General features: G+C 48.8%; 1 protein-coding gene across 4 annotated transcripts in view; it reads left to right on the top strand.

Moving 5' to 3' along the window:
• Prkar1b (protein kinase cAMP-dependent type I regulatory subunit beta) overlaps nucleotides 1-15,292 on the top strand; it is a 141,477-nt gene that overhangs the window by 28,948 nt on the left and 97,237 nt on the right. For all 4 annotated transcript variants that reach the window (XM_013353799.2, XM_013353798.2, XM_013353797.2 and 1 more), the window contains exons 3-4: nucleotides 12,132-12,302; nucleotides 14,330-14,421. In XM_013353799.2, coding sequence (XP_013209253.1) covers nucleotides 12,132-12,302; nucleotides 14,330-14,421 — 263 coding nt within the window. The remainder of the gene's footprint in view (nucleotides 1-12,131; nucleotides 12,303-14,329; nucleotides 14,422-15,292) is intronic.

The following is a 15,292-nucleotide window of genomic DNA, read 5'->3' as shown; positions in this document are numbered from 1 at the left end:
CTACCTACCTATCTATCATCTATATCATCTATCTATCTATCTATCTATCTATCTATCTATCTATCTATCTATCTATCTTTATTTACTGAGACAGTGTTTGTTGTAGCCATTGCTGTTCTCACATGTACTATGTGGCTGAGGATAGATAACCTTGAACTCCTGATCCTCCTGCCTCCACCTCTGAATGCTGAGATGGTGGCTTCCAACATCACCCTGTGTTATGTGGTTCAGGGGATCAAACCCAGGACTCAGTGTATGCGAGACTTCTGCCAGCTGAGTCACATCCCCATTTCTAGTTTTTACTAGAACACATGATCCTCCTGCCTCAGCCTCTCAGGTGCTAGGATTATGGGTGTGAATACCACTACTCCTGGCTTGACTTGAGGTTTTTAAGTCTAATACAATAATGTCTACCATTGAACTGGTGTGTTAATATTACCTACAATTTAAATAATAAGTCCTGTTCATTACTATATAGGCATATACATGTGTACATATATATGTATTACCTCATTTATAGCCAGCCATAAGCATTTAATGTAATTGATTTGATTGGTTTAAGTCTCCCATTTATTTTCCTTTATCATCTCTGGTTTTGTGACTTTGTTCCCATGTTCTTGTCTCCTTTCATCTTTACATGGGTTCCAAGGATCAAACTCGTGTTTCTTTTTTCTTTTTTAATATTTTATATGGTTTTATTAATGTGCATTGGTGTGAAGGTGTCAGATCCCCTGCAACTGGATCTTCAGACAGTTGTGAGTTGCCATATGGGTGCTGGGAATTGAACCCAGGTCCTTTGGAAGAACAGTCAGTGCTCTTAACCACTGACCCATCTCTCCAGCCCCCAAACTCATGTTTTCAGGCTTGCACAGTAAGCACTTCACTAGCTGATCCCTTATGAGGCCCTATTTTGTTTTAATTTTTATGTGTGTGTCGGTGCACATGCATGTGGTAGTCAGAGTTAAGTCTCAGGTATTCTTTCTTACATTAGTTTTTGAGACAGAGTCTCTTCACTGAGACCTAGAGTTCCAGATTTGGCTAAGGTGGCTGGCCAGTGAGCCCTGGGATCTTCCTGTCCTCCACTTCCTAGCACTGGGATTATAAACATGTGCCTTTATATCTGGCTTGTTATGTGCATACCAGGGACAGAACTCACTCACACTCCCAGCCCGTCACTGGGGGATTCTAGGCAGGTGCTCTACCACTGAGTCACACCCCAGCCCCTCAGTGAGGGATTCTAGGCAACTGTTGCACAGTGTAGCTACATCCTTAGCCAGCCCTCATTTTTACTATTAATAGTCTTACAGATTTTGCACAAGCTCCTTGATGTGCTCAGGTGTTACCACTTCAAAGACTCATCCCTCAGCCCAGAAGCTCCAAATACCCTATTTCTAAGTTAAATTCCATATAGAAGGAAGACACTGATGAGCCCCCAAGGGTAACCTGAGAAGTCAAGATAGAACAGAATAGCAGAGCAGAGTCCAGACATGCCAGACCATTTTGGCACATTTCTGCAATTTCTGTTTCTGAGAAGTTGAGGCAGGAGAGTTACTTCAAGTTTGAGTCTAACCTGGGTTTCATAGAAAGATCCTATCTCTTCCCCCAAAGTAGAATAAAACAAATGAGAAACATTAAAATCAGAAGCGGAAAACCCTGGGTTCCATCCCCAGCATACGCACGCACACACCACACCACACACACATGCTTCCTCACACACTCATTACATAGTGAAGCAAGGATGGCACTCCGAGCAACCAAACCTGCCTCTTAGGAGGCTAAGTGACCACCATCTGGCCAGAGTGGTCCTATGAGGGGGGGATCAGAACCACAAACTTTCCATGTGTCTCAGATGGAGGAAGGAGATGGCCCTGTGTGACTCAGAACTGCTTAGTTGGGCATCCCCTGCCCATGGTGCTTCTTTTCAAGGTGACAGCTGAAATCGGGTCCATTTAGAGATCTCCCCTTCCTAGAAACACTCCTTGACTCCTTCCAAAGATGGGGCATGAACCTCTTCTCTAGCTGCATCTTCGTTGTGTTTTCTATGCGAGGATTGGTATACAGTAGGTGCTTCATAAATGCTTGAGGCATTGCATTTCTTTTCTATTCTTAGTGCTCACATGGGCTGATTCCCTTGTAACTTCCCATGCTGTATCCCAGAGGTTCTCAGGATTCCTTCCAGAATCAGTGACTAGCCTACCCTGGTAGGATTTGAGGCGACCCAAGTCCTCAAACCCTCAGCCCCTCCTTTAAACCTGGAGCTTCAGAGTGCAGATGCATAGCCTTGAGCTTCTATGGAGAACCCCTCTGGGACCTTGCCCACAAGTGGCTCCCCAGGCTCTCCCAGGTGGATGCCCTGTGAAGTTGGGATGTCTCCCCTCAGGAATGGCCTCTCTCTGACCCTGTGGAATCTTGCCCCCCGGGTCAGGGAAGTAGGCAGCTGGAGTTGATGGGACTGAGGAATTCTGAATGGCCCTCAAGGGTGTGCTGGCATCTTTTAGGAAGGTAAAACCTCTGCTGAGTCCAGCCTGTCCGGTCAGTATGTTTGCTTTGTCTGTGGTTTTGTCCTGCGTATGTAGGAAGACTGTGGTCAACTAAGTCCGAGAACACCATTCAGAGCCCAGGAAGTGGACTGGTCCCTGGGGGCAGGATGGGGAAGTTTCCCCCACTCCACTTCATTCCTGGGTAAATTCTGAAGGAGCTTTCTGGAAATGCGTTCCCACACTTGTTAGGAAAATTCCTTTGGCTGGGAAAGCCTGCTCTAACCCTTGACCTTCACTGTCCTGCTTTAGTGTAAAAACGGGAGACAGGAAGGGGGGGTGTCTGAAAAGCCAGAGGCAGTCCAGAACCCTTAAGTGGGAAGAGGGGTTTCAGGGGAGTATGCTGGTACTGGCCAGAGGCCAAGCAGGAGTCAAGGCTGGGAGAGATTGCCTGGCACTCGGCCCCGCCCTCTTCCTCCTGATGACTCCAGAAACCCGCGGCTTTGATGTTTTGGAGCACCTGTATCCTGCTCAGCTTGACCCCTGTCTGTTGAGATGCCGAGACCAGTCGTGTAATGTGTTTGTGATGGTGTGTGCTTGTATCTAGGGTCCCCAAGGGAGGACCTAGGGGAGTGGAGCCACTGGTAGGCACAGACAGACCCGTGAATATCTAGATGTTTCCTATTGGATCTGGCAATGGTGATTTGTCTCATCACAGCTGCACTAAGGACCCATGAAACCAGAATTCGTCACTGCCTCCGTCACATAACCAAGGCCATTATGACTCAGCCATTGCCACCCATGTCTTGATTTGAGGTGACACTTTTTTTTTTCTTTTGTAAATTCTCACTCATCCTGGAAGGACTTTCAGGAGTCCCTTACAGGGGGGCCACTGTGACCCCCGCATCTTCATTCCTGACCCCCCTCATCACAGGGTAGCTGGATGGCTTGAGGGGTAGCTTGTGTTGTGAAGGCATATGTGATGCAGAATGTTGCCTATTCATTCATTCATTCATTCATTCATTCGTTCGTTTGTTCACTTTCTCCACTGGTATTTGCAGTAGTCTGACGCTGTGTTTCGGAGACAGAGTGGGGCTTATACTCAATAAAATAAAGCACACCTGCTGGTACAAATGAGTTGCCTGGGGGTCCTGCTCTACCTAGATTGGAATTGTGGATAGGTGACTAGCCATCCTGGGCTCTTGGGCACCTAAAGCCTAGAGGCTGGGTGGGCAGAGGCAGCATCTCAGAGCCCTACAGCGAGAGCAGGGATGGTTCTGAGGTGTTCACGCTTGGTGGCTCTCTGATCTGGGCTTTAATCTCTCCTTTTAGCAGCTATTGTACCCCCCTCAACCTCTACCGGTTGCTGCCACAGGGGGGCAGTAGCACCAGAGAGCAGTGTCTGCTGGTATCTCTGCGGAACCGGCCTTGGCTGTGAGTGTTAGAGCTCTTGGGTCCTGGGTGTCAGGACTCTCAGCCTCTGGGCCTTAGCAATTCCTCGGAGTTCTGTAACTGGAGCCCGTGCTTCCTGATTTCTGCCCCTGGCCTCTAAGCTTTTCAGACATTCCTTTGCTACCATTGCCCCTGGAACTACCTGGGTCATCACTTCTGCTCTGGAGCTGCTACTGTCTCCTCTGTGTCACCACCAGCTCTGCCTGCTCTCCCAATGACCAAGGTAGAAAGAGTGTACAAGGCACTCTGCGGCAGAGCGCATGCCCAGCAAGCATGAAGCCCTCTGGGCAAGCATGAAGCCCTGGGTTTAGTCCCCACTGCAGGCAACAGCAAAAAGAGTAGCTAAGAAAAGACCCCACCGAGGGAAGACTGGTTGGGTACAGTGGTGGGTTTCACGCAACTGCTGACCCAGCCAGACAGATAGAGGTCAGAGGACAATTTGCAGGAATTGGTTCTCTCCTTCAAAGATGTCGGTCCCAGGGACTGAACTCAGGTTGTCAGGCTTGGTGGCAAGCCCCTTTAGGCACTAATCTGCCTTGCTGACCCATGAGAACTGTTTCTTTAACACCATTTTATAATAACCTCTTCCTAAACAAAATCGCATAGAGACTCAGGTCAGTTTGTCTGTCTCAAAGCCACGAATCATTTGGGTAAGAATGCTTTAGAAGTGGGTAGAGGAATGAGGGGAGCCATATTGCTGGAAGCGGCTCTAAGTTGGACCTTTAGACATTCCTAGGAGTTACTGGCCACACGCCTTGGAGCCCCACATAGGGAAGATTCGTGTCTCTCTCTACTTCTTCCCTTGCTAAGGGTCATTGGTTCCAGGTGGCAGGTTTGTCCCTTTGGGGACAATTCTATAGGATTCTTGGGGTCTTGTCCAGACAGGGCCTTCTGTCTCTGCCCCAGGTTATACCAACATCTGAGTCTCATTGTTCTCACAAAGTCAAGGCATACAAAGATCAACTCCTGTCCGCCATATTGAAAACAAAACACCAGAAAAAATCATGTTGGTGACAGGGTGGACGAATTGGAGCCTCACAATGTTTCTGATATAAAAAACAGTATAACTGCTGGAGAAGAGTCCGGCAGTTCCTCAAAAAGTGGGACGTTGATTGGGGCTGGCAAGATTACTCAGTGGGTAAAAGTGAATACAGCCAAGCCTCATGACCTGAGTTCAGTCTCTGGGATGGAAGGAGAGAACCAACTCCCCCACGTTGTCCTGTGACCCCCCACATACATATGCTGCAGCATGCATACTCATTCCCCTACAAGTAAATGTCATTTTAAAAAGTGATAAATATAATTTAAAAGTTAACAAATGTAATTTTAAAAAGGAACCTTCTTTATTGCACGCGTGGCACATCTCTGCATCTGAGAGAATACCCGAAGCTCTGAAGGCAGTCAGGTATCCAGACACATCTCTCTGTGCACGGATGCTTGCAGCAATATTGCTCACGGTAGCTCAGATTCACCAGTAGACGAAGGACCAAACAAACTGTGGTTAGACCTGCATAGTGGAATATTAGTCAGCCCCAAAAGGAAAAAAGCACCGATAGACTGTAATGATGGATGGACTCTGGAAATACAAAACTTAGTGAAAGAAGCCAGACAGGCACAGGAGACCACGTGTGAATGACTTCATTGAAATGAAGTTTCCAGAAAAGGAAAATCTGCCATCGAAGGCAGGGACAGAGGTTTTATATCAATGAAATCACTCTCAGAGTTCTATCCTTGTGCTGTATGTATATCATTCACAGTTGTTATTTTTAATCACTTATAAAAACAAAGGCCCAGAGCCTGTCACTCGGGTCACAGAAGACATAACTCGCTAGGAGTCCTGGTCTAGGTGGGAATGGCTAATGAGTGTGCTTGGTGGTTTCTGTGGAGGGGATCGTTACCCACAGCTTCTGCCTGCTCAGATAAACTGGGTGGCTAGCACACATCTGTCATCCCGGCAGTCCACAGCCCAAGGCAGGAGGAGTTGAAAGCCAACCTGAAGTACATAGTAAGTCTGAGGCCAACTTGGGCTGCATGAGACCCTGTCTCAAACTAAACAAACCAACCATAAAACCAAAACAACAGCAAAAGACCAGTAGTAGGGTTGGAGATATAGCTCAGTTGATAAAAGTGCTTGTAACTGTAAGGATCTGAGTTTAGTTTCCAGAACCCTTGGTTATGGACTGTTGCAATCTAGCACTGAGGAGGCTGAGACGGCTGGCTTTGCTGGGCAGCCTGCCTGGCCTGCTTGATGAGTTCCAGGCCAGGGAGAGACATAGTCTCAAACAAAACAGAAAAAAGAGTGAACAGCACCTGAGAGCAAGAGCTTAGGTTGTCTTCTGACCGCCTCATGTGCACGCGCGCACACACACACACACACACACACACACACACACACACACACACACGCCTCAGCAATGACCCATCTGAGTGTACAAGGTATTTCCAGGATTAATTGTTGATTCGTTCTGACGGGGAGAGATAGAAGAGAATAGCAGTTAGCTCAGAGATGCTAAGGTTGGTTGTCAAGGCAACAGGACAGTGTGATGTTGCTTGGCCTGAGGTTCTAGAGCATCAGGCTCTGCCTGAGATGAGGTAGCCAGTACCAGTGGAGCACACACTGCCCCCACCTACAGTTCAACTCTGAGTGGGAGTAGGCTCACCAAGCCTGGTGCATGGTAGGTCTGTAGAGAATGGGCATAGACAACGTGTTTCACTGTGCGGGGAAGGCATGGGATGTAGAGATGAGTCAGGCACTAAGGCTGGGGGCTGCATTCATACCACAGGGCTCTTGAGCCAGTCTCCTTTCAGTGTCCAGGAGGTCCAGCCTTCATCCCGAGGGCATGGATGGAGGCTCCCCTCACAGCTGCCCTCAGGTACTCACTCCTCTGGATGAGTTAAATGGAGTAGGAGGGTTGGAGCATCCTGCAATCCAGATGTTTCCTACAAGAATATAATTTGTTCTTGGAGCCCCTTTCTGTACTTGTATATTTCTTTCGTTTATTTGCTTTTCATTTTTGATTTTTGAGACAATGTCTCTTTCCATACCCCTGGCTATTCTGGAACTCACTATGTAGAACAGGCCCCGTGGAGGGCTAGGATTATAGGTGTCTTCCATCATTCTCTGTCTATGAGGTGCCTGGGATCAAACCCAGCTCCTCATGTATGCTAAACAAACACTTTACCAATAGAGCTACATTCTCCCCACCCTGCTGTTCTGTTTCTTGGGATAGGGTCTTGCTGTGCAGCTCAGGTTAGCCTGAAACTCATGGTTTTTCTGCCTCAGCCTCCCCAGTGCTGACAGTGTTGGGATGACAGGCACGGCATGTTCTACCAGGCCTGACTGTTGCTGGGATTTCTCCAGATCTTCACCTTCCAATGTAGTGTGTGTGTGTGTGTGTGTGTGTGTGTGTGTGATAAAGATCCTGAGGCCATCCAGAACAGGGCTTTCAAAAGCATAGAAGAGCTGCCCATTAGATGTTGTGCTGCTGGATATACTGGGACGTAAACTTCTGCCACATTGGATAAACCATCCTTCCTCACGAAGCCTGGTTTGGGGGGGTGTGGTAGTGGAGGTATCGTTTCTGCAATACATTATTTATTTTGATGTCGTTTATGTTAACAAACTGGCAAGCAGAATTTCATTTTCCTCATGACATGTTGCTCCTTCAGATTATGTGGTGGAGTGTTAGGTTCTCTTCGGGTGTGTGTGTGACTAAGGGGGGGGAGGTGGAAGAGGAATGGGTCTCCTTTGATCCTGGGTAGATCTGGGCTCTGGGTGTTTGGTTAGTCATACTTTTGTATTATTTTGAACATTTCCATAATAAAAACTAAGCCAAGAGAAGCAATGTGAGCCTATGGAGCTGGAGCGGGTGCAGGGCCAGCCCAGGGTCTGGTTTTTGGTCCTACCATCTTCATATGGGGTCTGCTCTGGGCTCCACTGTGTTCCAGGGGTTCTGCAGGGCACACCACTCCTTTCCTGAAGCCAGGGAAGCCCACGTCTGTCCTGGATCCCACTCCCGGGTTGCCTGTCCTTTTCCCAGGAATCTCCTGCTACTTTTTGATGGCAGGCATCTCTCCCATTCCCCTCAGTGGTGTCGATTTTATATATGCGCATACTTAATGTACTATCGTTAGAGTGGAGTGTCTGGAGGGAGGGGAGGGGCCTCACCCACCAGCTGTGTTCTTGCGGGAAATTCTGTAAGAGATATTTTTAAACAGCTTTGTAGAACGTTCTTTGTGGTTTTCTGGCTGGGTGTTCAGGATACACTGATCCGAGGCACTGAGATTCAGCCAGTCAGGGTGATCAAGTGCCAGGGTGGGTGATGGACCCCGTCTCCTAGCCATGCCAATAGGTGGAGATGTGGAACCTTCGTTTAGAGTGGCAGGTAGCCCGGTGCACCCATCTCTGGGAGGAGTGGGCCTCAGCTGTCACATGTCAGAAAGACGAGGTTGGGAGTTGTAGACAGTGCTGGCGGGGCTTGGCTGAGCGCTGGCACCCCTGGGGCAGCTATGCCTGCTCAGGTCTGTTTGACAAGGTCTCTTATGCTCCAGTTCCCACAAAGGTCAGCTGGAATTTTCCATGTTAGGGTCCTGTTTTTGTTTTAGACCGGATCTCATGTATATTTCAAGCTGGCTCTGAATTTGCTATGTAATGGAGGCTGCCCTTGAATTCCCGATTCTCCTTCCTTCACCTTCTGAGTACTGGGATTTCAGGTGCACGGCTTTACGTGGTGCTGGGGATGGAACCCAGGGCCTTCTGAAAGCAAGCATTCTGTCTGAGCCACACCCCTAATCCTGCCCCCACAGGGACAGCCTAGGTTGTTACAAACCTCATAGCCGGCAGGAAGCGAAGGTACCTTGAGTTCTCACAGTCAGCCTTTCTTTCTTTCTAAGTTATGGCAGGAGATTTAGAACCACAGGAAGGGACCCAGCCTTGGCTTTGCCTGGCCCTGCCGTCACCTTCCAGGATTCTACATACTATGTATCTAAAGATGGCCATCTTGGAGCTGTGGTCTCAGCCTTTGACTGGGTGGGTTCTGTCTGGAACTGTTAAACACAGACAGACAATTCGAAGGCATTGGTGAAAAGGCAACCAGTCCATCAATGAACCAACCAAGTTCCACCCCCACCGATGATGCCCTGGGGGAATCCAGGGGCCTCCAATCTGGTAGAAGACCGTGTCATGTTGATGACACAGGAAGGGCTCTGGATTGGGGATGTTTCAAGAGCTGAGAAAAGTCACGAGGGTTGTGGGGAAGAGGATGAGAAGTAACTCTGGCTATTTCAGAGGCTGAGGCTGGAGGATTATGGGTTCAAGACCAGCATGGGCAACGTAGTGAGACCTTGTTTCAAAATAAAAACAAACATAGGGCTAGAGGCATGGTTCAGTGGTGGATTGTAGCATGACTAATAAAAGCCCAGAGACAGATATTGGGGTTCAACCTGAAGGTCAAAAAAGCAAAACAGCAAGCCATTGGTTTTTACCTCTACTTCAGTATGAAATGGAGACCCTGCCTCCAGGAATCTCAGGATGAAACTATGTCTGAGAGCTGTCTCTTTCCATTTTATATTCGTCCCTGGGGCTGGGGTTAAAGATGTGTACCACTACCTCCTGGGTCTATGGCAAACTAGTGAGACTACTGGGAGTAAAAGTGTGTGCCACCATTTCCTGGTCTGTAAGGCTGACCAGTGGGGCTGTTTTACTCTCTGATCTTCAGGCAAGTTTTATCTATTAAAATACAAATGAAGGGGGCTGGAGAGATGGCTCAGAGGTTAAGGACACTGACTGTTCTTCCAGAGGTCCTGAGTTCAATTCCCAGCAACCACATGGTGGCTCACAACCATCTAAAATGAGATCTGGTGCCCTCTTCTGGCATGCACGCATGCATGGAGGCAGAACACTGTATTGTATATGTAATAAATAAAATCTTTAAAAATAAATAAATAAATAAAATACAAATGAAATATCACTACAGTTGATTACCTGCTTAGAGTCCCCCAGTGAGAGACTGGGGTGTGACTCAGTGGTAGGGCCCCTGCCTAGAATCCCCCAGTGAGGGGCTGGGGTGTGGCTCAGTGGTAGAGCACCTGCCTAGAATCCCCCAGTGAGGGGCTGGGGTGTGGCTCAGTGGTAGAGCACCTGCCTAGAATCCCCCAGTGAGAGGCTGGAACATGGCTCAGTGGTAGAGAGCTAACTTAACATGTGTCAAGCCCTGGGTTCCATTGCTAGCACTGTAAAAATGATCCAACAACAACAACAACAACAAACAACATAGGAACTCTTCAGTTCTATAAATCCATTTAATATTTCCAGACTGCAGTTGATAGAGGACAGGAGGTGACACCGTGGGCTGTGGGATGATCACAGCCCTCTCTAAGAAAAACGAAGGTCATCCTGCCATCTTGTTCTACTAAGGAGACTCCTGACGGAGCTGGAGAGGAATGGTGGTGGGGCATTCAGGGTTCTGGGAGTGCTCTGGGTAGGGCTGTTGAAAGAGCTATGAGGGGTCAGGAAGGTGGGGAAGGGGCATGAATGAGTAAAAGGGGTGGCCCACCTCCTCTGGGCTCCACTTCTCCCTGCAGAATTGGGGTTCAGGTTGAGCATTCTCCACAACTGAGACCCCTCTCTGGAGGTTCAGGGAAGGTGACCACTATTGAGATCAGGGTGAGGCACACATGAAGAAGGACAGATCATAGCCTAAGCAAGAACCAGCTTCCTGGAACTCACGTGCTCCCTGGGGGTAAGGGCAGAGGGGGGCAACTCTCTAGCATGTACTCTGTTTTTCCCTAAGCCAGAGCTGCATCTCTGAGGCAGCCTCAGGGCTGTGGAGGCCAGGACTCTTGAGGATAGGCGTCACAGGGTTGTGCTCCTCACAGAGGTCTGGGGAGGGTCCTTCTTGCCACTGGTGGTTCTAGTGTCCCACAGTGCAGCTTGTAGGTGTGTTACTCCAATCTCTATCTCCATCTTCTCGTGGCCTCTCCCTGTCTTGATATTGTCTTCCCTGGATTTTACAGATACATTCCCATCAGATTTGGGGGTCTGTTTAGATCATCTATGATCTTGTTTAATCCTATCCTTAGACACATTTTTTTTTTTTTTGTGGAGAAATGGATTTCTTGGTGAGGTTTGAGTTGGACATGGATTTAGAGAGGGAACACTATTTGTTTTGTGACAGTAGGTCACTGCAGTTTAAGTAATGATAGAACACAGGCCTCCAGATGGCAGGTGGGGCCACATGATGCATGCTAGGACTCCAGATCAGCAAGCGCTAAGGCCCTGGGGCAGAGCAGCCATCAGAGGGAGCAGCGAATTGCCATATGGTGGGGACAGAGTGAAGCAGGACAGATTGGTCCTGTTGACTACGGGTGGATGACCAAGGTTCAGGGTGGGTAGAGTACCCCATAGGGTGTAAAACACTCAGTGATGGCCTCAGAATATCAGAGATTGGCATCAGGCACCAGGATCAGGCTCAGAAACAAGCTTTCTCATTACAGGAATGAAGAGAAGAGGGTCTGAGGTGGGCATTGTGGCTGTTCAGAGTTGCCCATTTGAGAGTAAGGGAATGTGGAGATGCCCAGGGCCTGATGGGAGACGGACCATTGTCTGGAAGGATGGTAGAGAGAAGGGCTAACCACAGTGGTTATAGGTCCTGAAGAGATGACTTTCACCACCAGGGGCAGTAGGAGAAGAGACATCAATGGTATCTGAGGGAGGCAGGTCCTCCACGGATGATGATGATCAGGAGGAGCTTGTAGAGTGAGGTGTGAGTCGCTTGCTTCATCCTGAAGACCCTGGGGACCCTGTCTCCATGAGCAGGCGAGACTTGCTCTGACAGTTGCTCCTTGGCGTGGTCTTGTCTTCTTTTCTTGGAGATAATGGTTAAGGGCCTTGGACATGCTAAGCCAGTGCTCTAGTGTAGAGCCATGACCCCAGCCCCTCACTGGGGGATTGTAGGCAGTTGCTCTACCACTGAGCCACACCCTAGCCCCTCATTGGTAGATTCTAGGCAGGTATTGTTCTACTATTGAACTACATCCCCAGATCTCTTCTGACTTTTTGAGACAAGGATCTCACTTTCAATCCAGGCTGGCCTTGAATTTTCTGATCCTCCTGCGTCAGCCTCCTGAGCGGTTGGGATGATGGTCTCAGTCACCACACTCAGAGGACAGCCAATTTCTCACCTTCCCTTTCTTCTCTCACAGGAGGAAAACAGGCAGATCCTGGCTCGGCAGAAGTCAAACTCACAGTCTGATTCCCATGATGAGGAGATCTCCCCAACACCCCCGAACCCTGTGGTAAAGGCACGCCGCCGGCGGGGTGGTGTGAGTGCTGAGGTTTACACCGAGGAGGATGCTGTCTCCTATGTGAGGAAGGTAAAGAACCCCATTATATTTCCACACACGCCTGTGATATCCCTGTCAGCCCTGATGATCTAGATTGCCTGTCTGCGTAGAGCACGCGGCCCCATGGGAGGGGAGACTTGATGTGTAGGATTACTGTCACCATTGCCACTATGAACTGAGTAGTGTTTGCGTGGCTTTTCCAGCGGGGGTGGGTGTCTCAGCAGCTCCCTGTGGTTTTAAGACCTGAACTATCTTGGGGAGAAGATGGATGGGTTCTCCAGAACAAGACAGGTTGCAGTTCTCACCTGCTACATGCCTTTTAGTCTCCATTAAGGGCACTAAGTTATGAGGCCTGGATTCCACGCTCACACCTTACCAACCCAAACATCCCACACAGGCCTGGCCTGCAAATCCCACCGCAGGGGTTCTTCAAGGGTCCCACGCGGGAATTTGGGAGACACATCCCAGCGTATTGTACTGTTTTAGTCCTTTTCTGTTGCCTAGCTGGGTAGCGTTGATCGCTCACAGCGCTGTGCTGATGTCACACTCATCAGTATACATGTTTCTCATCTTGAGAAACAGAAACACCGCAGCCTCCACATACTCACCCCATGCTGCCTTTGTCCCAGGATTTAATACTGTATGAGTGGAGGTTAAAAACTAATATTGGCGTTATGGTAAAATCCACCCGGAAGCTGCTGGGTATGGTGATGCATGCCTGCGATGCAGGCCAGCCTGGGCTACACAGGAGATAAGAACAAAAGAAAGTCCTCAGAGCACTTCCGCTCTGTGGCTTTCTTCCCCACTCGCAGAGCTACAGTTTGACTGTGTGCAAAGATTCAGATCGTTCCATAGTCCGGGGCCACAGGCAAGGAGGGCCATGTGGTGCCCAGTTCCAGGGCCGTCAAAAGCAGAGAACAGTGAGACGTCACAGATCAGAGGAGCCCAAGGGGGGAGGGTACTGAATGTTACCTGACAAGGTCCTGGAACAGGAAAAGGTCGTCTAAGAAAGCTACAGATCAGATTAAAACGTAGATGCAACTTATCCATCATGGATCCAGTATGGCTTTCACAGCTCAATGGGTGAGGGTCATGGTGCAGTATAGAGTGTTTGCCCAGAACCCTACAGTGAGGGGCTAGGGGCATGGTGGTTTAGTGGTAGAGAATCTGCCTAGATGCTCTATCTACCACTATGCCACACTGTAGCCCCTCACTGGGGGATTCTAGGCAGGTGCCCTACCACTGAGCCACAGCCCAGCCCCTCACTGGGGGATTCTAGGCAGGTGCTCTACCACTGAGCCACACCCCAGCCCCTCACTGGGGGATTCTAGGCAGGTGCTCTACCACTGAGCCACACCCCAGCCCCTCACTGGGAGATTCTAGGTAGGTGCTCTACCACTGAACCACACCCCATACCCTCACTGGGGGGATTCTAGGCAAGTACCATATTACTACACTTCCAGCTTTCTAATATTTAAACAACTGCTTATCATTTTTCTACAAAATCAGTGAGATAAAAAACAACAACAAAAGGTACTGCGTGTCTTCTGGCACCTTCTAGGTTGGTTGTGACGTTCTAAAGAGCCACAGGCCCCAAACAGTTCCAAACGCTAAAGATTAGACTTTTCCCAAGCCTCTTACTGGGCCGCTCTAGTTTTCTTGCATTTTATTTATTTAAAATTTTTCTAAAGGTTGTCTGGCAAGATGTCTCAGCAGGTAAACATGCTTGCTACTGAACCTAATGACTTGAATTGGATACTTAGAATCCACATTGTGGAAAGAGAGAACTGCCTCTGGCAGGTTGATATTTGACCGCCATATGAACACTATGGCACATGAACCCTGCCCCAATATATAAATGAATGAATTTAATTAATTCATTTAAAGTGAAACACATGTGACACTCCCTGCTGTTCTTTTAGCATGGCCGGATCCTAGTCTCATGAGGATGGCAGAGTAGGGGCTCCAGGCTGGATTATCCCTTAGTTTCTAGCAGGAGTTTGGGATGCTAGCTCTGTCCCGGGAGCTAAACGGTCTGTTCCTTGGCTTCTCCCCAGGTCATTCCCAAGGACTATAAGACCATGACTGCTCTGGCTAAGGCCATTTCCAAGAACGTGCTCTTCTCACACCTGGATGACAACGAGCGGAGGTAGGCGTGCCCGGGTTTACACACTCGCCCTCCTGGCTGAGTCACGCTGGGAGCCATGGGGATGGTGGCTTTGGGAGAGGCAGGTTATTGATTGCTTCCTGTGAGCTCCCGAGGAAGGAGCAGTGTCTACAGTACATAAGTGTGTGCTCATCTGGACCAGTACAGGAGTCAGGTCCCTGGTCCTGGGTCGGAGTTCACAGCTTCCGTACGCTCTGGCTTGTAGTAAGATACAGAAATACTGCCTTTTGCTCCGATCATGTGGCTGAATGTTCCAGCATCTTCCATATGCCGGTGTAGGTCTTGTCTTCTCTGAAACAATCAGAGCAGCAGAGTAGGAGGGAAATTGTTATTTCATCGAGAGAAACCTGGGGGCCAGGAAGGGCTCCAGGGCTGTGTTTGGGAAGTTCACTGTATAAATGATTAGAAAAACCAGGAAGTTTTATCTGGGTGTGGTGGTGTATGCCTGTAATCTCAACACTTGGGAGATTGAGGCAGGAGCATTGCTGTGAGTTCAAGGCCATCCAGATGAGCAAGAGCCTGTCTCAAAAAGCAAGAGCAGGAGGTAGGGAGATAAAGTGCTTGCTGTGTAAGTATGAGGCTTCACATAAACAAGGCATGGTACCCACCTGTCATCCCGACGCTCGGAAGGTGGAGGCAGGAGGATCAGAAGTTCAAGGCATGTTTTCAGCTGCACAGCTAGCCCGAAGCCAGTCTAGGTGACATGAAACCCATCTCAAAAATACGTTTTTTCTTTTTTTGTCTACATCAACCAATGTAGGAGGCCAGTGTGACTCCTCTTTGTTAGCATTTGAATATGAAATGTATCCTACAAGCTTAGGTGTCCCAACTTTTGTTTGCATTTTTATTCAGT

This window comes from Microtus ochrogaster, unplaced genomic scaffold (genome assembly GCF_000317375.1).
Source record: "Microtus ochrogaster isolate Prairie Vole_2 unplaced genomic scaffold, MicOch1.0 UNK16, whole genome shotgun sequence".
NCBI classification, from domain to species: domain Eukaryota; kingdom Metazoa; phylum Chordata; class Mammalia; order Rodentia; family Cricetidae; genus Microtus; species Microtus ochrogaster.
The sequence above is the reverse complement of the archived record's forward strand: the minus strand, read 5'-3'. Positions and strand labels throughout refer to the sequence as shown.